The 26,355-nt window shown below is 38.8% G+C and overlaps 1 protein-coding gene across 8 annotated transcripts; it reads left to right on the forward strand.

Annotated features, from left to right (window-relative positions):
* Window positions 1-69: 69 nt before the first annotated feature.
* Nol8 (nucleolar protein 8) lies at window positions 70-25,037 on the forward strand. 8 transcript variants are annotated; one of them, XM_021215348.1, is made up of 17 exons: window positions 70-669; window positions 1,315-1,470; window positions 2,074-2,136; window positions 3,573-3,651; window positions 5,573-5,708; window positions 6,802-6,870; window positions 7,801-9,618; window positions 10,898-11,011; window positions 11,563-11,685; window positions 11,905-11,995; window positions 13,668-13,803; window positions 15,936-16,013; window positions 18,894-19,165; window positions 21,389-21,515; window positions 22,326-22,393; window positions 22,758-22,837; window positions 24,377-25,037. In XM_021215348.1, exons 1-17 carry the CDS (start codon window positions 633-635, stop codon window positions 24,425-24,427), a joined length of 3,498 nt encoding a protein of 1,165 aa, XP_021071007.1. In that variant the 5' UTR covers window positions 70-632; the 3' UTR covers window positions 24,428-25,037. The 8 variants fall into 8 exon arrangements, with proteins under 8 accessions (XP_021071007.1, XP_021071010.1, XP_021071008.1 ...); XM_021215351.1 differs by having other exon boundaries at window positions 1,319-1,470; XM_021215349.1 differs by having other exon boundaries at window positions 70-848; window positions 24,377-25,000.
* The last annotated feature ends 1,318 nt before the right edge of the window (window positions 25,038-26,355 follow it).

A 26,355-nucleotide genomic window follows, 5' to 3' on the forward strand; every position in this document is an offset into this window, starting at 1 on the left:
CACCGAAGGGGGCGGGTTCTAGGAAGCACGAGGGAAAGAATTGTCTCTTTATTTTGGTTCCGCTTCTTCACTTCCGCCTACCTGTTCCGGAAATCAGGAACCACGCGGCGGAGTGTCTTTTCCTGTAGGAATTACGGATTTTTTTCTTACCCCTCTGTCAGTTTTCCAACGTGGAGGAGAACTAACAGAACGTCAGTTAAAGCGAAGGCGGAGGAAATAAAGAGCCCTCTGGAACTGCGGGACAACGGAACCTTAGGAGATTGGGTTGGAAACCCTGTAGGAAGGAAAGGAAGATGCACTTGCCGGCACGTGTTATTAGACGTTAGGGGCGACACCGCGCTTGAGCGGAGGGAAGCGCCCTGAGGGAGAGAGTGTTTGCGCGTGAGAAGTGATGGGCTGTTGGGCTTAGCCTCTCCTCTCCTCTCCTTCCTTGGGGGCTTCTCGGAGAGAGAAGGCGGGGTTGGAAGGATGGGGCGGTGGCTGCCAAGAAGGGGTCCACGGTAGGTCTTTGCCAGACTGCCGGCCTTTGCTTTGGGCTCCTGCCGCTCTTTAGTGATCTCGCTTGGACGGAGACAGCCAACTGTTGCGGAAGGTTTGAGCGAGAGCTGAGCATCTGCCCAGAGCTAAACGTGATGGAGAGACCTCTGGAAACCGTTTCCAGCAATCTTGGTAGGACAGAGTTAACAGTTCCAGGTTCTGACATTAGACTTGACTATGATCCTTGCTCCACCACTGCTGTTTTCTGAATGGCACTGGGAAAAGCCATAAGCGCTCCGACTCCCCTGACCGATGAGATCCACTCAAACTGCTTTGAACAATACAGGCACACAGTGGGGAAAATATTTTAGGTATAACCTAAGTTGCCCTCTTTGTGATTGAACAGCGCTTTGGGGACACTTGTATTTTGCCATACTATTGTAATTGCAGACTTTGTTATGACTGGAGCTCCGGGATGAAGGCATTTTTATCCTTTAGCTTACTATTTTTGACAGTATCGGTTAAGGTAAAAAATGTAGAGATGAATGGGGGGGGGCAGTACTTCACATAAACCAATAAGGGTAAGATACAATAGCTGTGGTTGTTTAGAGAACGAATCTGGGAGCGGATATCTGGATGTGCTGCAGTTTCAAAGTGTGTTCATTGAGAATGTGGATGAAGGGCTATTGTAAAATATCCAGTGATAAAATCTGAAAGCGATACAAATGAAGATATCTTCATAAGATGAAGTTGGCGCAGAAGTTTTAGGGGAAAGAGTTGTGTTATATTTCTGAAAAACTATTAAAGTGTTTTTCTGTCCAAAATTAACTTTTCCAGATAGATGCCCAACATTCATGAAAGCCAACAGAGAAATGAAGCGCCTCTTTGTGGGTGGACTTGGACAGGGCATTTCTGAGACAGACCTACAAAGTCAGTTCAGCAGATTTGGAGAAGTTTCTGACGTGGAGATCATCACTCGGAAAGATGACCAAGGTAAATCTATAACCCGAGGTAGTTAAAGACAGACAACGTCGGTGACATTACAGGAGAAAGCAATCCCAGAGCTGAATGTTAGCGCTAAACATCATGTATGGTGTCCTGGAATTATTTCAGATGAAAATTAATTTTGAAACCAGAAAAAGTACAAAACATTTGAATTTCTAAAACATCTGTACTTTGAATTTTAGGAGTCAACATTCTAACATTATCTTATTGAGTAGAGTGTCACTAACATACAATCGCGGTGTCTGAACTGATTACTTCAGGGGCTTTTTTCTTACTCATTTTGAAATATTTTGATCATGTTTATAAAAATGCAGGTGAGGTTAAAAAGTATTTTCTTTCAAAGAGTAAATATCTATGAACTCACTTTTTGAACTTGGATAGCTTTTTAAGGCTGAATGTGGTGTTTCACATTTTTTGATCTAGAACTCAGGGGGTTGAGGCAGTTGTATATTCAAGGCCAGCCTGGTCTACAGAACAGCCAGACCTATATAATAGAGAGACCCTGTCTCAAAAAAAGAAGTAAAGAGAGGGCTGTTGAGATTTACATTGTTTTCTGGATAAGGTTTTAAATCAACTTTTTTTTTTTGGTAGGAAATTCACAGAAAGTCTTTGCATATGTTAACATTCAAATAACAGAAGCGGACCTGAAGAAATGTAAGATCATCGTGTATTTTTTATCCTAATTGTCAGTGTAGTTATATAACTTGAAATGACTTTGGTTCCATATCTAAGCCTTGCTAGTCACTTAGAAGTTGTATAGATGGACAACCATGATCAAGAGAATTCTGGAGCCCTTTATCTCAGGTTTCAGATGTGTTTGTGTCAGAAGGCATGGTATCACACGTTGGTACTTTGCTCAGAAACTAGTGTTTTCAACAATTTGAACAAAGGACCAAACTGTCATAGAAATTGCCTATTACACTTATCCCACTTGTCCTAAGGGCATACCTTTCCTCAGTCTCTTTGTTTTTTTGGGGCAGCCAATCCTTTGTCAGTAAGACCTGTTATGAAAGGACCTTAGAATATGACCTTGTCAGAGCATATCTTTGAAATTGTGGTATTCTTATTATAAGATTAGTAGAGATAAGGATAAATACTAGCTTTCAGTGACTAAAAAGATGGAAATGATTTATCATTCAGTTGATGCAGTTAAAGTACTGCAGTCTCTTGGAAGTCAAAAAAAGCAAAAGGCATCAAAAAGTAAGTGAAGGGCACATGCCTCTGGGAGAGGACAGTCAGCCTTTCATCATTTCATTTGTGAAGAGATTATCCTTGCTGAGAATATATATGAGGTAGAAGGTACAGTGCCTTACCTAATAATGTTATTATAAGGAGTAAGTTAAATAATACATAGTACATAGTTAAATATCTACTGCTTGGGAAATGTTGTTATTGCTTACATTAAGGAAGCTAACAGTAGTTACTAGAAAATGAGATACTAGGGCACAACACTTAGCACAATAGCGCCCTCACTAGCTGATGTGTACCTGCTGTGCAGTGATAATTGGATTAAGGACAATAATTAAAATGCTACAAGATCCCAAAATGTGCTCTAGTTCACCCTGAAAAGATTTAATTGATTATTTGCCATGTGGAAAAGAAACAAAGTAGTGAATATTTACCAGAAGTTCCTAAAATGAGTCTATAAACAAATTGTACATAAGTTTTGCTTTAGAGTTTATGCGTAATTTTCTGTTAGTCTTCAAGTACCTGAGAAATAGGGATCATAAGAAGCTATAACCTGGGGCTGAAGGGCTGACTCAGTAGTCTAGAACGCCTGCTACTGTTGCAGAGGACCCAAGTTCAGTTCCTAGCATCCACATGGTTGGATCACAATCACAGATTCCAGGGGATCTGATGCCCTCTTTAGCCTCTATGGGCACCCACACACAAACGAGCATTCTAACACTCACATATACACACTCAAGCATGAAATTAAAATAAGCTTGTTAATTTATTTGTTTTTCTTTGACATGTAGGTGTCTCTAACAAATAAGCCTATTTTTCCTAGTACTAAGTAATTAGAAAAAAAAATCTTGCTGAAATAGAGTTTGCATTGGAATGAACTTTGTCAATTCTTTACCTTATAGGTATGTCTATTTTAAACAAAACAAAATGGAAAGGTGGAACACTACAAATTCAGCTAGCAAAAGAAAGCTTTTTACACAGGTAAGATTTGCCTTACATTTATTTAAACCCATTTCTTTATAGTGTAATTGTTTTTATAAGTTTACCTAACTAATTTGAAACGATTGAGTAATATATTACTAGTTGCCATGATTTGCTTCTCAACTTGATGCAACCTAGAATAAGCTGGGAAGAGAATTCTAATGTGTATTACTATTATCTGTGTCTGGTTGGCTTGTGGTTGTTTGTGGCAGATTATTTTGATTCCTTCATTGATGTGGGAAGTCTGAGCCTGAGAGTGGATGGTGCCATTTCCTAGTTTGAAGCCTTAGATTGTTTGAGAGAGAGGTGTTGAGGACTATGCATGCATTCATTTATTCTGTCTCTACTCTTTGCTGTGGATGTGAGTAGTCACTTCAGGTACCTGCCTTGACTACTCTGCAGTGAACTATAATGAACCCAGAGTCGGAATCTTAAAGAATCATTTCTCCCGAGGTTGCTTTTTATATGGGACATTTTATCACAGCAACAGAAATGTTAGTATATATGTATGTGTTTATTATTCCTTTCTAATACAATCTTCTTAGGCTTCCCCTCTTTTGTAACAACTACCTGCATAATATCAGAAATGGCTGTTACTACAGTGTCTTTTTACTAAAAGACATTTAAACTCTACCTCTTGATGTCTGTAGCATGATCTGTGAGGATGTCTTATAAGTGTGAAAGTATTTCTCAGGGTTTTTGTCAAAAAGTATAGTTTCCTGTGTCTTAGAGTTATGTTATTACAGATGATACTAAATTACATATGTTGATTTTGGCCATTAAATGTGTCATGCAAAGAAAGAGAAAGAAGGTATATACATATGAGACTGTCTTAGTGTTGCTGTTTCTAAGCATTGCATTTGGGAGCTCCTCAGGCAGGCAAGCATAGTACTGGAGCAGTAGCTGAGAGCTTACATCTGATTCACAACCACAAGAAAGAGAGACAGCTAACTGGGAATGGCTTAAACTTTTGAAACCTCAAAGCCCACCCACAGTGAAACACCTCCTTCAGCAAGGCCACATCTTCTAACCTGACCAAACAGTTCAATGGGGACAAAGTGTTCAAATATATGAGCCTATGGGGCCATCCTCAGAGACAGAAGACTAATTCTGCATTTGATTTCATAACAAGATTGTATAAAACTAATTCTATATGTGATTTCAGAGCAAGATTGTATAAGAACCATTAGAGCTTTCGTAGTCATAAAGCTGATTTTTTAGAGGGAATAAATTAGATTCATTTGGGAATTTTCAAAATGGGAAACATTTAAGACTATAGTGGAAGAAAGGGTTGGATATGTAGTCACGACCAATTGCTTAGCATACATGATATGCTGAAATTGACACTGTCCTGGCATTTAAAAAAAAAAAAAAAAGTGTATCAGTGTAGCTCATGGTTTGTGCTCTCTTATCTACCATGAAGTTTGAGGCACCTCCTGTAGCAGAGCACAGGAGTGGGAGGGATATTATTTAGATTGCAATTTACATTTTTGTGAATAATATGTAAGCTGATGTAGCCAAATGTTAACAAAATGTGGCATTAAAGAAACCCTTCACTTTTCAATTATTTTCTAGTCTTTCTTACAATAAAAATGTTTAGTGTGTTTGGAAAATAGTATAAGTAATTATTCTTTTTGCTGGGCAGTGGTAGCATACACGCCTTTAATCCCAGAATTCACGAGGCAGAAGCAGGTGGATCTTTGTGAGTTTGAAGCCAGCATACTCTACAGAGAAAGTTCCAGAACAGCCAGGGCCACACATTGAAACCTTGCTTGGAAAAACAAATAGGCAAACAAAAGCATATTTTATTTTATTTTGTTCTTTTAACACTGTAAAGATGTTTGGTGCTCACTTAGGTTCCCTGAATGGCATTCCTAAACATTTTCATAGCTGGTTTGTTTTTACTTCTACTTCACTTCAGATTGGCCCAGGAAAGAGAAGAAGCAAAAGCAAAGAAAGAAAAATCAACCGTAGGCAATACCACCTTATTGGAAAAGATGGGAGGAGTAGATTTCCATATGAAGGCTGTGCCTGGAACAGAGGTACCAGGACATAAAGTGAGTCTCCTTCGGTAGACTGTGCCAGTCGTGTCTCTTGAGACCTCACATTTGTAGTTTTGACAGCCAAAGCCGATGCTTTTTCTCTACTTTGGAGCAGTTGACCTATAGGTTGTGGGTTTTGCCTATTTGTTTTTCATTTTCTACCTGCGTTGTAAGTATTCAGTCAGCACAATTTCCCGCCATTTTATATATAGAGATATCCAAATTAGGTGGAGACTCTTCCTAAGGACATAGGTGTTTGATGGACAGACAGGTCCCAAGTTTGCTATTTATTTTCTCACTTGCTTCAGCACTATTTGTTTTTATCGTTACTGTTTTAGGATTTCATACATGCATATGATATATTTTGATCAAATCTATTTCCTGTTCCTTCCCTTCTAATTTCTGTATTCCCACCACTACCTTTCCGCCCAACTTAATGTGTGTGTTCTCTCTCTCTCTCTCTCTCTCTCTCTCTCTCTCTCTCTCTCTCTCTCTCCCTCTCTCTCTCTCTCCTCACTGACTCCGCTTAGTACTAATCTGTGTGTACATAGATAGGTTCAGGACTAGAGCCTTTCAGTTGCCAGTTCCAGAAGGAAACTTAACTCTTCTCTCCCAGGAGCTATCAGTTACCAGTAGCTCTTGGCAGGGGTGGGACTTCTAGAGCTCTTATCCCATTCATGCTGGGCTTTTGGCTGGCTTGATGGTGTTAACTTATCAACTGAGGATGACCTTGAGCTTCTGATCCTCCTAACTACATCTTAGGTGCTGGGATTACAGGTGTGTCCCAAACTCTTCTAGTTCGTAAGGTTCTGGGATAGAACTCAGGGCTTCGTGCATGCTAGCCAAACACCTTACTTACCTGGGTATATATGAGGCTGGTGGCATTTTTAATAGCTGTATATGTGTATGTCTAAAGTACAATCCATGATATAGTTGGAATTTTCTTTTTTCTGTTTTTTGTTTCCTTATACTTCTTTAATACCTTTTATTATCAGAAAACTAAGTGAGTTCAACATTTAAAAAAAGTTACATTTTTGTATTATTTTGCTTATATTTGTGATAATCATAAGTCCTCTCATTTATTTATTTATTTATTTTTATCTTTTAGAATTGGGTTGTGAGTAAATTTGGAAGAGTCTTACCTGTTCTTCACCTTAAGAATCAACAAAAGCGTAAAATATCCTTTGGTTGGCATTTCACAATAACTTATTTCCCAGAGTAATGGTGGAAAAAAATAGCTTTAGAATTTTACTGCCTCTATCAATAAAGTTTTAATTGTTTCAGCATATTTGTAACTTTCTCTGCAAGGTTAGCTCTAAGTCATCTACATGTAGAAAGCACGTTGAGAATAATGGGTGATACGAAGTTTTATGTAGTTAGGTGATACGAATTATGAATGCCAAGGAAACATTGTCATTTGTTAATACAAAAATCTATGATAAGCTGGTGCCTTTAATCCCAGCACTTGGGAAGCTGAGGCAAACAGCTCTTTGAGTTTAAATCTACTCTGGTTTACATGGCAAGTTCCAGGCCAACTGGGACTATGAACTATGATCCTGTCTCAAAAAACAAACAAAATTTTACTGTATAGGGATTCACAAGGCATTGCTAATGGGGCAGTGTGAGAATAAAAAATGAGGCCATTGTTAAAGAAAACTTAGGAGAAATTGGTAGAAAACTGATAGTATAAAGTAGTTCTAAAAAGAAGATACTAGGTACAAATAGGCTGACTGGTAAGCAAGAAATAGTGTATGGCAGAATAGTATAGAATCCAAAGTGAGAAGATGTCTGTCCTCAAGGTCAGTTATCTGAGACTTTGAAAATCTGGCCAGAGGGTGTGTATGTATCAGAGAGTTTGCTGTAATATTTATCATCCAAGTTATTTCTCCCATCTGATAGTGCTGGTGCTTGAGCTTAGCTTTGAATGTGTTATAGTTCACCTTCATAAAGCCTAGAGGCTTACCATGTGGAGTCCTCATTTGTTTGCTGGGAAATTGAAGGAAGATAGAATAGAGGGCTTATTCGAGGTTACACAACTTTCCTGTTTCATAAGATTGGTAGGTTTCCCTAACACCTGCTGCTTTTGCTTTGTCCTTGACTGAGTAACATTATGAAATATGATCCATCAAAATACTGCCACAATATAAAAAAGATACCAGAGAATTTGACAGAAACCACTCCCATAACTGAACTCACTTGGGAATTGGAAGGAGGCAATGACCCTATGAGTAAGAAACGTCGAGGAGAGTTCTCTGACTTTCATATCCCTCCTCAAAAGGTCAAGAAAGTGCAGAAGAACAATGATCCCATGGAGTCCATGGTTTCTGATATTTGTCTAAGGACTAATCAGGTAATGGAGAGGAACAAATCAACGCATCCTGTGACTGCACACGGGACAGCCCCTAGGACTATCACTCCTTCTAAACCACTCCTTGTGTCCAGTTCTGGTACTCAGAAACCTAAACATGTGGTTTTTCATAATTCTGACTTTGAAATTATCTGGAATAAAAGTAGCATGTCTGATGATGACATTGACTCAGAAGATGAATTAAAGATATTGATTGCAAAAGAGGAAAACAGAGAGAAACCTGGGCATTCCTCAGTCAATGAGTCTGAACATGATACTTTTGAAGTTGTTAGGGATGATTTCAAATCAAATATTCACAAACTTTCTTCTTCAGCGAGCTTAGGAAATAACTATGAATATGATTCAAGTGATACAGATGAAATTATTGCAATGAAAAAAAACAATGCTAAGGTCAAAAACAGTGCAAAATTTCTACAACCAGAAAGGCCTGTAAACAAGAAAAGTTCTTTTCAAAAGATAGAACCTTCTAATGACTGTATAAAAGTACAAGAAATTAAAAGCAACAAAGAATCAGCCCCGTGTCATGGAGTAAAGTTTGTAAATCCCAAATTTCCACCTGACTCCAGTGGCAGCGACAGTGAAGAGTCTGAAGAAGATGAAGAATATAAAGCTTTGATGGAAAACTGTCCCCGTGTGAGTCTCACTTTGGCTGACTTGGAGCAGTTGGCTGGCAGTCATCAGAAGTTTCCAGGAAAAGACAGTGAGACTAATAGTCCACAAAATGTCAGTCACTGCAAATTTGACACAACCTCCAAGAATCCCAAGACTTCTGGTGACCTGTACAATGGCAGACAACAGTGCATTCTTCCTGAGGAGATTGTGGCCTCCCTTTTAGAGGAAGAGATCACTTACAGCAAACAAAAATCAGAGGAAAATATCTTAAAGCCAAAATTCCAGGCCTTCAAGGGAATAGGCTGTCTCTATGCAAAGGAGTCAGTAGACAAAACTTTGAAAGAGAATATTGCCTTTCATACTGTCAGTGAGCATCACAGTTCCTTAAAACATGAAGATCACAATAGAAGTTTTGTGGAAAATGGATTCAAGTGTGTTAATGGCTCATCAAGCAAACTGACTTCATGCCAACCTGCAAAGAAGGTGAATGACCCAAACCACATTCAGCCTCCAAAAGGACAGTGTACTTTGGAGAACCAGAATCATAAAGTAATGTCCTCTACTAGTTGTGACAAGGGAAGTACAAATCCTCTCCCATGTCCATTGCCATTAAAAGCTAAAACATCCCTACATCTTAGTGCAAACAGTCACAAGGTAGACTCTGATGGAGACGCTTGCCATTGGCCTGAAAGTAGAAAAGCTTTAGAGAAAGTCAGGACCAATTTAAGCAACCTCACATCTCTTGAGAAACCATCAAAGGTGTCTCCCAGGGAAGATCCTCAGAAAAGCACAGCTGGTTTCTCACATTCTGTTAGTAATGCATCTTGTATAAATGCTAAGGATAAACATGCTGATGACAACCAGAAGCGATTGGCAGCCTTGGCAGCGTGGCAGAAAGCCAGAGAAGTACAGAAAAAACTGGTGCATAGTGCATTGGCAAATTTGGTGAGTGCATTTTCATTCTATGGATCTAATAAGAGTGTTCTTAAGGTCCAGGTTTTCTTTGTCATGTAGGTGGGTGTATCCTCATAGAGCTCATTGTCCTCTTCACATTCACTACTTTTCACCTGTGCTATTGAGTCTATACTAAACAGTTGCAAAGTTATCTATAATTTATCACCTCATTAAGAAACTAATTTGTATAATAATTACAGCAAGAGTAGTATAAACCTTGATGGCATTTACTGTAGTGAGTCCTTGTTCATTCCTCCAACAGCACAGAATAATGGTTAAGTACTGAGACCCATGCAGTTATTGATGCATTCATTGTATGGCAAGCAGGCAGTCACAGTCTCTTAGAACACCAAAGAAGTTAGGTATCCTCAACCCATACAGAGCAATGTGAAAGAATTAGAAGGAATTAGACTGATGTGGGTAGGCAGCAAGGAAGAGGAAAGATCTTACTACAAAAGGAAGCCACTTGCCTAAAAGGAAATAGTTTCAGTGACACTTGTGTTTTTTGGTTGGTTGGTTGGTTGGTTGGTTTTTAGAGACAGGGTTTTCTCTGTATAGCCCTGGCTGTCCTGGAACTCACTTTGTAGACCAGGCTGGCCTCGAACTCAGAAATCCGCCTGCCTCTGCCTCCCAAGTGCTGGGATCAAAGGCATGCGCCACTACTGCCCGACCTGACACTAGTGTTTATAGACAGTGTCAAGGCAAAAAATGAAGCAGCAGTGATTGGGAAGGATGGGTTATACAGATACCGCAGGGAGTGGGACTTTTCCTAAAGCTGTGAAAAACTGAAGAACTTTAATCAAGGCATTGAAGATTAGTTGTGTGTGTACATTTTGAAATGAGAATTATCACATTACAATACACAGATCATCCAGCCCTAATAGTTTAATACACAACAAACACTGTCTGAGGCCTACAGTGTCTGAATCTTTATAGATAAAATTTGTTTTAAGAGATCCTTCAGGCCATGGCTTAAAAAATACATATAATGGGGGTCAGATCTAGAAGCAAAGAGAAACTTTCAGATGACAAGGTCCACAACCATGCCAGTGGTGGTTCTTAAAAATACCGAGGTCAAGTTAATAGAATTTGGTTGTTACTGGATACAGAGAGAAAGGAGGCTTGAGGCTGTTTTGGAAAAATAGCAGATGATAATGTTATTCCCTGAAGAAAGAAAAGAAGGATAGGAGATGGGAGAAGATGATGATGGGTATGGACATAGATGTACAGCTGGCTGTCATGAAATGTAATGCTGCTCGTGTTTCACTAGGATGGTCATCCAGAGGACAAAAAAACACACATTGTCTTTGCTTCTGATAATGAAAGCGAAACGGAAGAGACATCCACTCAGGAGCAAAGCTGTCCAGCAAAGGTGCTGATGAAAGTAAGACCTTCCAAACATTAATCTACTTTGTAGAATCCCCGTTTTGCTTTTCTTTTTGTGGTGAGGATGCTGTGTAGCCCAGGCTGCTTTTAAACTTTGAAAACTTCTGTGTCCATCTGGTACTACAGTATGTACCTAACCAGGAGCTCCACACAACTACCACTTCTGTGTAAAATCCTAGGTGAGAACCAGGGTTGCCCAAGCCATAATACCCTGAGATGTCAGGGCTCTTGGAGATTTTTCTCACCCATGAACTTGTTTGTTACCTCATATATAAGCTCACATCAGTATTCGTGCTAGACTGTAAGAAGTGTCCTTGCATATAATAATTAATTCCTTTAATCAAAGTGGCGGTAGGGGGTGTGTGGATTAATGATCCAGGAGTCCAATTAACTACTCCTGAGTTGAGAGTTTCATCTGGCCCACCACATATTTGTTCCTCTGGATGCATTTGGAGTATTGGTTTTTAAGTGTGAAGTAAGAACTTTATGAAGAAAATGGTGATTGCCTGCCTTGGTTAATGCCCATCTTTGTTTCTATCCGCATAGCAGGAATCTGTGAGTAAATCGTCTGGGAAGCTGTTTGACAGCAGTGATGATGAAGAGTCAGATTCCAAGGAGGACAGCACCAGGTTCAGCATTAAACCTCAGTTTGAGGGCAGAGCTGGCCAGAAGGTTAGTGGATACTAAAAATAGAAACAGTTGCAGCATGTCTAAGTTTTGAAGGTAATCCTAAAATCTAGTTTAGGAAAGGGTAGTTCTAGGGTAGGGTATTTATTTACTGGTTCATAGCCAATGCACTTATGCAGATGATAATATGAATTTCAGGGTGTGAGGAGGTACACTTAGAGACTTTTTAAAAATGTGCTTATGACAATGTTATTTTCTGTGTAGCTTATGGATCTGCAGTCTCAGTTTGGAAGTGATGAAAGATTCCGCATGGACTCTAGATTTTTAGAGAGTGACAGTGAGGACGAACAGAAAGGTAACTATTTCATTGTTCAAAGTGTTAAAGCTAGTGATGTAAGAAGTCACCTGGTGTTTCTTTTTCGCATAACACAGGAAGAAACTACCCTAAAATGAATTGAATTGAATTTGTAGTCAGATGTTTATTAATGGCTATTAAGTTTCTTTATATTTTATATATATATATTATATAGTATAACTTAATTATACTAAATTAGAAACCACAGAAGATGTCTAATTTACATTTAATAGTAAGGGCCTTTGTCTTCCTCTGGTAAACACCCTGGGTGCTTGTTTTGGGATGGGTTGGTTGGTTTTAGGATGCTGGTTCATTTGTTGTTCCCACTATGCATAGGGTTCCCACTATGCAGTGGCCATGCTGGTATCAAACTTGTGATCCTCCTGCCTCAGACTCCTGCTTAGATTACAGCATGCACAATAACTCCCAGCTAGATGCTTTTATTTTCTTAACATATATTATTTCTTCATAGTGAGAATGTGTGTGATCACACTTGTGCCATACTGTGCATGTGGAATTCAGAGGGAAAACTTATTGGTATTGGTTCTCTTATTCTACCATGTTTATTCTGGGCCCCAAATCAAGTTGCTAATCTTGGAGGCAGGTACCTTCATCCTCTGAGCCATCTTGCCAGCCCAGTTTGGTTTTTGTTTTTGTTTTTTGTTTTTTTGTTTTTTAAATCCATTTTCTTGCATTCATTCTTATTTGGATGTTCCTAACAGTAAAGATGTCATCAGAAGTATCGTAATTCTACTTCCTGGAGATTTTTCACAGTAGTAAGTCCAAATTTATCCATTAGCTGTGCCCTCACTTGGCCACCACGAGTGAGTCTCCCTTCCCTGGGCACTTCCCATTCCCTTCGCAGTCGAAGAACTTGAGTCCTTTTGAGCTTTGGATTTCTCTGCTTTTTGAGTAAATCTGATGTGCACCTCTTTTGTGTTTTGTTTTAAAATATTTCTTTGTCCAGATGAATAGTCATGTTTTGAACCTTAGAAAATTTGCAGGCTTTTCTGCAGAGAACATAAATCAGATTAATAATTCTAGATTTTTTTTGGTAATTTCCTGCACTAATCTGAAAGAGTCTTGACAGTTTTAACTTTTGATGCTGCTTTTTTCTAAACTAGCTATTGAACTTTGTTTCTCTAGTATTTGTCTGTTTCTGTTAGTTATGGCTAGCAACTTATGGAGTTGATGTGCGTAAAGTACAGGGTCTTCTTTCTTCAGTATTTACTACTAAATCAAAGACCGAAGCAAATGTCACATTAGTAGTCATTAAAATTGATTCACTGGTTGTCAGTTTTAAACTTAGCAAGTAATCTAGATAACACATTTACAGTGTTAAGAAATATTAGAGTCTGTAATCACTTTAGCTCTATATTCTTAAGTCACATGTGTGTGTGTTATATTTTTTAGTCTTTATAATGTTTAGACTTGCACCAAAGACATTATTAAATCTAGATTTTATTTTCTCATTTGCAAATATAAGTTGGGTATTTCATTTGCTAGTCATGTGATTTCTAAGTTTTTGTGGCAAGAAGTCTTAGAGGTACATTAACAAATACAAGGTTAAACTTGTCATTCGGTGTACTTTTGAATATGTTTGGATGTGTGTTTGATTGAGAATTCTCAAGCAGTGCTTGTCAAGAGATTACTAGTTACTCTTCTTCCCCAGAGCTAAATGAAGATAAAGTGAATGAAGACGAGCTTGCTGCAGAAAAAAAGAAAACCCTGGATGTTGTGCAAAGTGTTTTGAACATCAACATGAACAACCCAACAAACAAAGGATCAGTGGCTGCTAAGAAATTTAAGTATGGCTTACCGCATGTCGCATTCATGATGTTTTCGTTTGCCATAAATGCCTAGTGAACTTAATTTTAAACTAATGTTTTGTGTTTTATTCTAGAGATGCTAGTGGTCTGCTAGTCAGTTACTTTTCCCCTGAGCTATACCCCCAACTCAGCTGAGTCCTTCATAAAATACCCGAGAGAACAGTTGTCGACATGCTAGACTTCAAAAAAGTTCTTTTCTTTAACCCAGTTATTCACTTTAAGAAATTTTAAGTCCAGGTGTGGTAGTTACCAGCTTTATTTTTTTTTTTTTTCTCAGCATTTGGGAATTTTTCTTTTTGGGTTTTCAAGACAGGTTTCTTCTGTGTAGCCCTAGCTGTTCTGGAACTCACTCTAGACCAGGCTGGCCTTGAACTCAGAAATTTGCCTGACTCTGCCTCCCAAGTGCTGGGATTAAAGGCATGAGCCACCACGCCCAGCCAAGACTGATCTTTTGAGTTCAAGGCCAGCTTGTTCTACAGAGCAAGTTCCAGGACAGCCAAAACTATGCAGAGACACCTTGTCTCACAAAGCAAACAAATTTAAAAGAAGAAAGGAAGGAAGGAAGACAGGCAGGCAGGCGAGAAAAAAACTAATTTTACATAGTTCGTGTATAGCATTCATGATGTCATAGCAGCACTGCTTTACTGCTTAACCAATTGGAAGTGGCTTTAAATATTAAGCTGTACAAATTTTATTATAGGCATTTTCAAATGAGTACTTTAAAAAGATTAGTTGCATTACTCAACCTGTAGACCCACCTTTGGTGGGTCATATATCAAATATCCTGCATACCAGATATTTACATTATAATTCATAATAGTAGCAAAATTAGCTATGAAGTAGAAACAAAATAGTTCTATGGTTGGGGTCACCACAACATGAGGAACTATCTTAAAGGGCCACAGCATTAGGAAGGTTGGACCACTGGATTAGTCTAACTTCTAGATACCATGGATCTAGCTTCTAATTGGCTGTCAGTGTGTGATTAGTTTTCTCTTCTGTACCTCATTTAAACTTGTCTTACCCTTTGAGATTTATTTTGTGCAAGCTGTGGAAAGCATAGGTAATTCATCTATATATGCCTCTATTTGTTCAAAACATTTTTTCCCTTATAAATAGTTATATATGGTTTGGAACCTCCCAGGGTGGTCCCAAATATGTGACAGTAATCTTGCCATCTCTGCATGAGTTCTGAGATTGCAAGTGTGTATCCATGACATCCAGCTTTAAGATGAATTTTTTAAACGTGTGTGTGTGTGTGTGTGTGTGTGTGTGTGTGCGCGCGCGTGCATGCGCGTGTGCACACAGTAATCAGAAGGTAGCTTTGGATTCCCTCTTCCTTCCCACCATGTGGTCCTGAGGCTTAAACTCAGGTCATCATAGTAGTAGTTACCTGATCTGATAAGACAATTTTTTTTTTTTTAATTTTAGTTTTTGTTGTTTTTGAGACTGGGTCCCTATGTTGTCCTGACTGGCTCAGAATTCACAGAAACAAGCCTTCCTCTGCCCCCTGAGTGCTGTTGGGGTTAAAGATGTGTACCACCACTCCTGGGTGTAATTTTTAAGGTTAAAAAGGATCCAGGAATACTCAGATAGATTTAAATGTTTATAACAAGATGATAATTCTTTTTGATGAACATTTAGCCTTTTTACTTGCAAGTTGCTGGCACAAAATAATCCTAGTAAAAGTCGCTTAGGGGAAAGGGGGATTATTTCAATTCAATTTGAGATCGCAATTCATCATGGTAGAAAAATCAGAGAGGCAGAAGTTTGAAGGAACTGGCTGACTCACCTATAGTCAGAAACAGAGCAATGAGTGCTGTATGCTTTCAGTCAGCTAACGTTCTCTACTCTGTAGGGCGTGGTGGTGTCCACACGAGTGAGTCTCTCACCCAATCAATGTAATCAAAATAATTGTCCACTAACATGCCCACAGCTCAGTCTAATGTAGACATTGCTTCCGTGAGCCTCTCTGAAGGTGATTTTACATTGTGTCACGCTAACAATTAAGGCTAACCCTCACAGCCCCTGAATTAAAGTCTTTATAGTGACAATTTATGAATTGCCATTGTTTCAATTCGTGTCTTCCAATCTTTATTTGTTGTACACAGGGATATCATACATTATGACCCAACAAAGCATGACCATGCCATTTATGAAAGAAAAGAAGAAGATAAAGAAAAAGAAAGGTAAGTTGGAGTCTGTTTTCCTTTCAAAGTCTACTGAGGCTGCTGAGTTAGTAACATTAATCAGCTATATAATAACTCTTCTTTTTGAATAAGTGAAGTTCCTTAGCTATGTGCAGGCCTTTATCAAAGAGTTTTGTTTTATTTTTAAACTGAAGTCTGTAGGTTTTTCTGTAAGGGAGTAATTGTTAATGAAATTAGGCTTTGCAGGTCACATATGTTCTGTTATAAATATTTCTCTTTACTTTGGTAGTAGAAAAGCATGTAGACATTGAAATTTGTGTCATATGTAACTTTTATGTGTATTGGTGTCCTGCCTGCAGTTTATCTATGCATCATATGCACACCTGGTGCCTGTGAAGCCATAAGAGAGGTTTGGGCCCCAGAAATTGAAGTTACATACAAATTGAAGTTTACAGACAGTTGTGAGCTGTCATGTGGATGCTGGGAATTGAACCTAAGTCCTCTGAAAGAGCAGTCAATTCCCTTAACAGCTGCACCAACTCACATATATAATTTTTGCATAATGTTATTTTTTTCATCAATTATTCCAGCCTATCAAAGCCATTCTTGAGAGCTGGAGAGATGGTTGAGTGTTTTAGAGCACTTGTTGCTCTTGCCAATGCACCAGGTTTGATTCCCACAAGGCAGCTCATTACTGTCTGTAACTCTAGACCCAGGGTACACTATGCTGTCTTTTGACCTGTATGAGCACCAGGTTCACATGTGGTACACATACATTGCAGGTAACATACTCATATATGTAAAAACAAATAAGTAAATTATTAAAAAAGAAACAGGGTTTCTCTGTGTACCCCTGGATGTCCTGAAACTCACTTTGTAGACCAGGTTGGCCTCGAACTCAGAAATCCGCCTGCCTCTGCCTCCCAAGTACTGGAACTAAAGGCGTGCGCCACCACTGCCCAGCTTAGGAACCATTTCTTAAATTTCGTGTCATTTGCCTTTTGAAGATTTAAGAATTTTCAAACCCATGGCTGGTTTCCTGTAAAAAGAAAGAAAAGGAAAAAACCTCTCCCTCTTATTTTTACTCTTCCTCTTAACATTTTACTGTAACAAGAAAAGAAAAAAACAGAAAATATCTTTAGTGGTTTGGATGTTTCTTCAGCTAGATTTCTGTGCTGTTTAGCTGTGTGCTCTATTGTCTACGTTACCACAGCTATCAGTGTTTCTAGAATTCCTCCTCTAATTCCCAATACACTTTACTAGCCCTTACCTTCTTTTTTTTTTTTTTTTTTTTTTTTGGGTTTTCAAGACAGGTTTTCTCTGTGTAGCCCTGGCTGTCCTGGAACTCACTTTGTAGACCAGGCTGGCCTCGAACTCAGAAATCCACCTGCCTCTGCCACCTGAGTGCTGGGATTAAAGGTGTTCGCCACCACGCCTGGCTACCTATCACCTTCTTAAAGGTCATGTGGTTTCAACTAACAGCTTCAAGACCTTTCAGGGATTTGCCATGACTCTGGTCTTAGAAATTACATGCTAGTGATAGCAAAGTTGAGTCTGTGCTCCAGGAATGGAAAATTTACTTCCAACTTAAAAATATGAAGGACCAATTTAAGAGTTACCATATAGTAGTTCAGCTACTGTGGGCAGAGGTGATGATCCTTCCAAGGTAACAGTGTCTTCTAGACATAATTAGACATGAACTCAAGGTGTGTGGCAACACTCACAATGCCTGCACCAATTCAAGTCAGATGGCGTCCCAGCCCTGAAAGGGAGATGTGGGCATAAACTGCCACCCCTAACCAAGTAGCTATCTGCAGTTGATACCTGATAGCCAAGGAAAAGTCCATTTTCTCTTATGGTGTCTCACTGGGTATATTAACGACACTTCAGGGCAGACCCCATATCCAAGAGTAGTTGGCCAACACAAAACAAACTCAATAGTATTTTTTGTAGATTTTGCTTTTTGTGTGTGTTTTGGATGTGTGGGTTTTTTTGTTTGTTTATTTTTTTTTATGTTTTTGTTTGCTTAAAGAGAAAAGGAGTATAAAGTTGGGTGGGGAGAAACTTGAGAATTGGGGAGAATAAAAACATGATCAGAATATATTTATGAAAACAATTGTTTTTCACTAGGCACGCCTTAAATCTCAGCACCTGGGAGGCAGAGGCAGTTGGATCTATCTATATGAGTCCAAAGCCAGTCTAGTCTAGTTTACAGAGCAACTACACAGAGAACCCCTGTGTTGTGTTGAAAAGCAAAACCAAAGACACAAAAATAACCAAAATATTTTTAATAACATTTTCTTTCCAAAAAAAAAAAGACAATTATATAGAGCACTCATGTTCATGTTCATTTTAAATAGTACATTAATAATTTTTGCTTTTTCTTATATATACTATATGAAATAGATTCTTACCTGGTAGACATTTTACTCTATTAGCTAAAATCTAAATATTGTAAACATGTTGTTTCTTAGATCAAACAAAATATATTCATTTCTAAAATACAGTAATGATGACAATCTAAAAATACTTGCAAAAGATAATAGACTTATCAAACTTAAAATTCACCTTTAAAAGATTTTTAGTTGATTTCTTCCCTATTGATTTAATAAAAATTGCAGAAGTATAAGACTTAAAATAACCTTAGAAGCCATCAGGTTTAACACATCCATTTTGTAGATGAGAATACACTCATAAAAGCTATGATGATAATTCAATCCCTACATTTTGGTTTACAGCGTGAGAGGAAAATGCTCATGTGTAGTGTTTGCATCTATCAGAGGTAATGTGTGTAAAAGAAAAATCTTTCTGTTCAAGATTGAAGGATAAAGTTAGAAGTGTCTAAGTAGTTTACCCTTCCTGATGATGAGACTTTTCAGAGCTTGTCTTTGTTTTGGGCACGTCCATTTGTCATTTCAGTAAGGCAAAACGGAGGAAGAAAAAGGAAGAAGCTGAGAAGCTGCCTGAGGTATCCCAAGACATGTATTACAACGTTGCTACAGATTTGAAAGAAATATTCCAAAGTATAAGCAACGCAGATGAAAAGGAAGAAGATGCGCCCAGGACTGAGGCTGGTGCTAGAGAGGGGACTGGGAAAATCAGGAACGCTGCGACACCGGCATGTGGGTCCGAGCAGACCACTGGCTTTACATTCTCTTTTTTTGATTCAACCACTAAAGATGAAAAGGATGGTATGTTTTTCTTCTACTTTTTTATTTCAGGCAATTTCAGCTTGATTAAACTTACAGTAAATGAATGGATTTTGTGTTGCCTCAGTAAAGGATCCTTTTTCCAGTCTGCATCAACAGTATGAGAATCAGTGTGTCCTGATTGTAAATGTGATGTTCCTACAGGTGTGAGGCCGCAGTCTGCTCAGACTAGCTGCTGTATAAGTGGAGGCTAGACATTAATGCCATGTGTTCCTTGTTTACATAGTCAGGAACAAGTAAACTACATCATTTAAATCATGTTTCTCATTTCAGCTGGAAGTGTTGGGGCCTACAGAAAGGAAGAAAAAGATAGCCTTCTTGGTTTTATACAATTACACCATGTCATCAATATGCCATTTATTTCAAAGCTTATTGTTTTAGATTTGACAGAATGTAGAGATAACTGTAAAAGAAAGTCCTACAATTTTATATCCAATTTCAGGAGATCCACCCCTAACAAGTTCCATAGATTTAAAAATAAAAAAATGTAAAATCTTCCCATTTTCTTTCTTTAAACTATTGAAGAGAGTGTATGTGTCTGTATGTGTCTAAATGCCCTCTAGGACTAGAATAGGGGGTAGGATCCCTTGGAGCAGGAGTTATAGGCAGCTATAGCTGTGAACTGTCTGATATGGGTGCTGCATACCAAATTCAGGTCTTCTTAAAGATCAGAAAGTGCTCTTAAACTCGAATCCATCTCTCTAGGCTCTCTTTTTCCCTTTGAAGACAGGGTCTTACTGTGTATCCCACGGTACCGTGGAACTCAAGATGTAGCTCAAACTGGCCTCAAACTCAAGAGTTTGTTTGTCTTGGCCTCTTTAAGACTGTTTAGGCCAGGCGGTGGTGTCGAATGCCTTTGATCTCAGCATTCGGGAGGTAGAGGCAGGCGGATTTCTGAGTTCGAGGCCAGCCTGGTCTACAAAGTGAGTTCCAGGACAGCCAGGGCTATAAAGAGAAACCCTGTAAGACTTCGTTTAGAAGACTGTTTTTTACCTGTATTCAAGATGTATGCCCAACATTGTGGTAGTTTCCTATAAAAGGCAAGATGACTATCTGACAGATATACACAGCTAACTTCAGTGATGTGCTTCAAAGATGCGCATTTAAAGCAAAGTGCATGGGACTAAGAGGTAGCCCAGCAGTTAGGAACATGTTTTATTCTTGTAGACTACCCAGGTTTGGTTCCAGCACCCACATTAGGTGGCTCATGACCTCCTATAACTCCCATCTCCAAGGGGATCCAATTCCTTTAGCTTCTGAGCGCTTGTATACTCACTGGCACATATACAGATTTAATAAAATTTAAAAAGCACTATGTGTTTACAGATGCATGTCTACTTTCATCACTGGGCTACTCCTAAAATACCTACAGAAACCATAGTAGCTTTTCCAAAACATAAATGAGATGTACTCTGTGTTCTACTTGATGTTTTTCTGTGTGAAAAGACTCAGCTTTCAGTCAGTGCATCTTAAGTTGTAGGCCTCTCTCTCTCTCTCTCTCTCTCTCTCTCTCTCTCTCTCCCTCTCTCCCTCTCTTTCTTTCTGTTTTTTTGAGACAGGGTCTTTACATAGCTCTGGTTGTTCTGGAACTGCCTCAAACTCACAGAGATTCACTTGACTGTGCCTCCCAAGTGCTAAGACTAAAGGTGTGTGCCCCCATGCCTGGCCCTATGGACTTCTTTTAACAGCACTTCGGCAGTGGTTACTTGTTCTTTGAAAATTATATTGCTCATCTATAAATCTAGCTTTTAGCTCTTTTTATAATTTTATATTCCTCATCTGATGACTCTATAGGGCCCATGCCTGGCCCTATAGACTTCTTTTAACAGCACTTTGGCAGTGGTTACTTGTTCTTTGAAAATTATATTGCTCATCTATAAATCTTTAGCTTTTAGCTCTTTTTATAATTTTATATTCCTCATCTGATGACTCTAAACAGTGGCTTTTAGTATTTTAAAATTGAAAAAGATAATGTTACTTATTTAGGAAGTACATCTATAGGTCAGTGGTCGTATATTTGCCTCTCATGAATAAGACATTTGGATTTGAACTCCAAAATTGGAGGGAAAAAAGTGATGGTATCTGGTTTTAACATACTAGAAATTTAGTCATGTTTACATAGTACAGGTAATCATTTTACTGTGTTTAGAAATACGTGGTTGCTCAGCCATAATTGCATTGCCCTTTATTGTCATAATAATATAGCCACCTATAGAATCGAACTAGTGAAACGTGGGAAGACAGTCTGTCCAAATGATCCCCGATTCCAAGACAGTAGTTCAGAAGAAGAGGATATTGCTGAAGAAGCAGATCACAGCAAGCCTAGCCCTGGGTAAGCTGTTTATGTGTAAGCATGTGTCATGGTTTATAAAGTTAGTGTCAGGCATGCTTCAGCAGCATTATGCAAGCATCTAGAACAAATTTTATCAGTTTCTGTTCAGAATTCTTTTTTTAAAAAAAATATTTATTTTATGTATATAAGTTCACTATAGCTGTCTTCAGACAAACCAGAAGAGGGCATCAGATCCCATTACAGATGGTTGTGAGCCACCATGTGGCTGCTAGGACCTCTTGAAGAGCAGTCAGTGCTCTTAACCACTAAGCCACCTCTCTAGCCCTTAACCTTTTTTTTTAACAGTGATTTTCATATGGCAACTGGTATCAGATAAAATGTGTGCCAGCAGAAAGGCCAATGGTAACACTCCTGGTTTGGAAATCAGATGCTTTTGCTGAGTTAGGTGCCAGCTAGAGAACCCTGGCAAACAGGGTAGCAGTGGGAATGAGTATGACATCTAGGGTTTGTGCTTAATTCCTCAATATCAAAACTGTAGATGGAAGATAGGCTGTGGTCATTTATAACATGAGCAAAGCGCAGAGACACTTTTAAAGGGACATTTTATAATTTCACTATTGTTTCCCCTGTTTGCGTTTTGCTTGTTACTTGGGTTTCTTGTTTTTTTTAGACCATGCTTACATTGCCTATGCTTCTCTTGAACTCATTACATAGCCAAGGCTGCCTGGAATTCCTCATCCTCTGCCTCTGCTTTCCAAATTATAAGCACACACTGTCACACCAGCTGTAATAATTTCTTCTTATATATTGAAAGTAATTTCTGCCCTTTCTCCCTCTTGCCCTTTTCAGAGAAGCGGTTCCTGCAAAGGAGACCATTAGATTTTTCTTTTTCTCTGAGAATGACGACAGACTTCATGGTAGGTCCATTCTTCCATTCAGTGGTGTGGGACAAGGAGTATAATGTGATTCTTATGTACTATGTACTTCACACAGTAGCGCTGTCTGGAAATTTTGGTCATTTCTGTAATTTGATTTATTCACATCCATTATAAAGTACATTCTGAGGACCAGGTGTGCCTCTGCTACCATGTTCATTGCTTGTTCATTATTATTATCAGCCACATCTTATTTTGGTATAAGGACTTGTTTAGATGCTAAAATACAAGAGTGTTCACTGCCTTAGAAGTCTACATGAAATCTCTAAGGCTGATGATGAACTAATCAGATTGTTCATTTTAATAGTAAGTAATTGGCTACCTCATGCTTCTGTTTTTCCCATAGGATCTAACTTATTCTGGAGTGGTGTGGGAGGTAGTATTAGCAGGAATTCTTGGGAAGCCCGAACAAGTAGTCTCCTTTTGGTGAGTTATGTTTCTCCATATTGATTTCCTCCAAATCAAGATATGGCATTAGTATTACTCTTCCCTAGTATAACAACAATAGAAATAAGATATACACATTATAAAATTACAGCTGAGAGCATGACTTAACTCTTAGAATTACACTACTAAAAAGAACTGAGGTTGTTTATTTCAACTATGACATGTTCTGTCTGGAAAATTAGATGCCATGGATAGATTTTTTTTATTTTTAATGAGTGAGCTCATTAAGTATATAGAAAACCAAAATAAAAAGGAAGGAAGGAAGGAAGGAAGGAAGGATAGACAGATTGACTGACTGACTTAATTCATCAAATCATATACTCAAAACTTTCCAGCAGAAATGGAGTAGAAAGGCCCTTTAAGGTAGTCAGCTGGAGTTCTCAATTAAGTTTCCGTCCATACCTGAGCCTCCCATAGCTAAGCTTCCAACTTCTCTTCCCCACTACAGACACTTTATCCTAGAATAACATAGTAACGTCTGCTGGAAGTGGCTCACTTTCTAGCTGTTCTCAAGGGCACAGTTTTACTCTTGAGCTGTCTTGATATTCCTTCCTCCCTGCCACACAGTTCATGGGTCAGTCCAACCCCAGACAAGGGTTCTTAGAGGATCCTTGATAAAAACATATTTAGCTGCACAGTGAGGGCAGTAGGAGAATCCCTGCTTCCAGGGCCAGTTTTTCAGTGGACTCTAACAGGACATGACAGTATACCGATATGGTGTACATTACATGTCAAGGCACTAAAGACTGGCTCATTTGAGTGACTGGTCTATTTCTAGCCAGTCTCCTAAGTTACGGGTAATCAGGAGGTTTTTCAAAGCCTAAGTTACAGTTCCCTAACCATATAAAACCAAAAATTGAATAGACTCTGTAGTGAGAATTTTGGTTTCTTTGAAAAACACAGAAATATTATGGGAATCTGTTTTAATTTTAATCTCAAGTGTGGGGATATAGTGCTGCTTCAGGCTTTCTAGAGCAGCTATGATTTACCCAGTGCTCAAGCAGGGGCAGTGTGGTTTCTGTGATTGTGTGACAATTGGAATTCTGGGGACTCTTCAGTGAGTATATATGCTATGGCTCCAAGAGAGAGGGTAGGTTAGTGGTTTGTGGCTATTGGTTGCTGATAGCCGTGGTTTGTTGAGTATTCAGTGCACAGCAAAGAAAACAGAAAAAATTAGATATCCTGATAGCAAAGTTCAAAGTTGCCTCAAGGAACTTGACTCCCCAATCAGCAGGAAGTAGTCTAACCGTAACATCGACCCTCTCCCTGTCTATCCTTTTCCTTTTTTCGCTCCTATGTAGTGTTAGAGGGTTGAAAGGGTGGAAGGAAGAAGGGGTTGGGTGAAAGGGAGAAGGGTGAAAGGGGAAAAGAACCCACAAGGTAGCCAAGGTCTGGCTACAGTCGGTGCATCCCAGAAGTGTCTGTAGAATGAGTTTCTATGACTTTAAGTGTACTTTGTTGACTGTGAGAAATTTGTGTTTATTGTTGATAAAAGCTTCTTATTTTATGTTTTTTTAGGAATGTCGGAAGAAACATAAAGAAGCCAAAAGGAAGGTGAAAGCAAATTAACCATTGTCAGCTTTGGTTCTGGAATTAAATGTGCAGACTGCTCACCAGCCCTTCAAAGAACTTAACCCAGAAAAGCATTCACTGACAAAGAAGATATTTCATAGTAGAAAAATATTCAAACCTGGATGATATATCATTCTGATGACTATTTCTGTGGAATTCTTATACATTCCCTCCTTGGTGACTGTGCTAAAATTAACTGAGCCAGTTGTGACACACACACAGTAGTCTCAGCACTTTAGAAGGGGAAGTGGGAGGATCATTTGAGCCCAAAATTTGATACCACACTGAGCAACACAGCAACATCCCACTCAGAATAGCATCCATTCTTGTTCTTCACTCTGAAAAACTAGAGGCTGTCTCCTGACAGGAGGCTTACATGAAACCTTGTTTAATAATAAATGGTTTGATGTATTTGTCTAAATATTTCTGACTATGCTAAATATTCTTTACCTCTAATTTATCTTTTTAAACTCAAGTACAAATTAACTTTAAGTTCTGTATGTACAGATGTAAGTTTCTAATGTAATTTCTGAAGAGAAAATAGAACTTTTTAATAAATAGTTCATAATATTTATGTTTATTGCTGATTAAATACTCTTTACCTTCATTTTGTCTTTTATTTAAAAAAAAAAAAGATAAAGTTACAAGTTAATTTTGAGCTATGTACTTATATTTTGAGACAAATTGACCGAAATGCGAGATATCCAGACCAACACCTAAGATTTCTGTGAGGACCAGGGAAGAAAGACAGTACAGTGTGTTGACCTTAGCCTCATCTAATATGGAGTTGGGCCTGTCCCAAAAGTCCAATTAGACATGAGTGTATGAAAAATACTAATTATCTAAAAGACCACTTATAATAGTCAATAGTCAGGAGTCAGATCCTAAGCCCAAGATTGGAGTGCAGGTTTGATATTTCACTAAATCTAGCCAAGATTCAACACAGGCAGGCCTCCTATTAAAATAGACAGTACAAAAGGGTGTTAGTCCTGAGAGTCTTATTGAACTATGATGTGCATCTTAGTCAGTGTAGTATTTATTGGTGCACATTTTCTTTGAGTACAGAAATCTATTGTGATCTGTTCTTTTTTTTTTTTGGTTTTTCGAGACAGGGTTTCTCTGTGCAGCCCTGACTCTCCTGGAACTCACTCTGTAGACCAGGCTGGCCTCGAACTCAGCAATCCGCCTGCCTCTGCCTTCTGAGTGCTGGGATTAAAGGCGTGCGCCCCCCTCCCCCCCCCCCCCGCCCAGCTGTGATCTGTTCTTGTGTTGTTAATCATTTCTACATTCCCTATGTCACACAGATACTTGACTCCTATGGGGGGTTGTTGCTTTTAGTAAAATAATATACAGGAACTGGAGAGATGAAATCATTTGGACAAGTAAAATAGACTACAAAGTTGGAAGACCTGTTGTAGATTTCTGTTTCTTGGATTTCAGACCTAGAGATTAAAAGCTATGTGGAAAGATACTTAAGGTGTTACACTTTCTCTTGATGTCAACCCTATGTCATCATTTCATAGCAAATGATCCTAGTAAAAGCCAGTTTTGCTTATATATACTTCATTTGGTTAGGATTTCCTGCTCTCTAGTCAATGGGGTGCATTAGCTGGGCATAGCGGTTCTGCTTGGATGCCTGGCCCACTCACTGTCTATCCAAGGGCTTCTTTAAAGTGTGGCAATTAGAAGCCAAGGGCAAGTGTCCCTGGAAGCAGGAAACATGCTTCCAGTCTCTGGAGGTCTGGGCGAAAATAAGCTCAGCCACTGGTTCCATTTTCTACAGGTTATAACTGGGGAGAACCGAAGAGCTGTGCCCATACTTAAATGTGCCAAGGACTCCATTTCAAAGCCTTCCCCATTCCCAGTTCTCTGTTACAAGATGTAACACGAGCTGCTGCTTCCAATTGTCATCTCCACAGTTTGCC

Source organism: Mus pahari, chromosome 16, assembly GCF_900095145.1.
Source record: "Mus pahari chromosome 16, PAHARI_EIJ_v1.1, whole genome shotgun sequence".
In the NCBI taxonomy this organism is placed as follows: domain Eukaryota; kingdom Metazoa; phylum Chordata; class Mammalia; order Rodentia; family Muridae; genus Mus; species Mus pahari.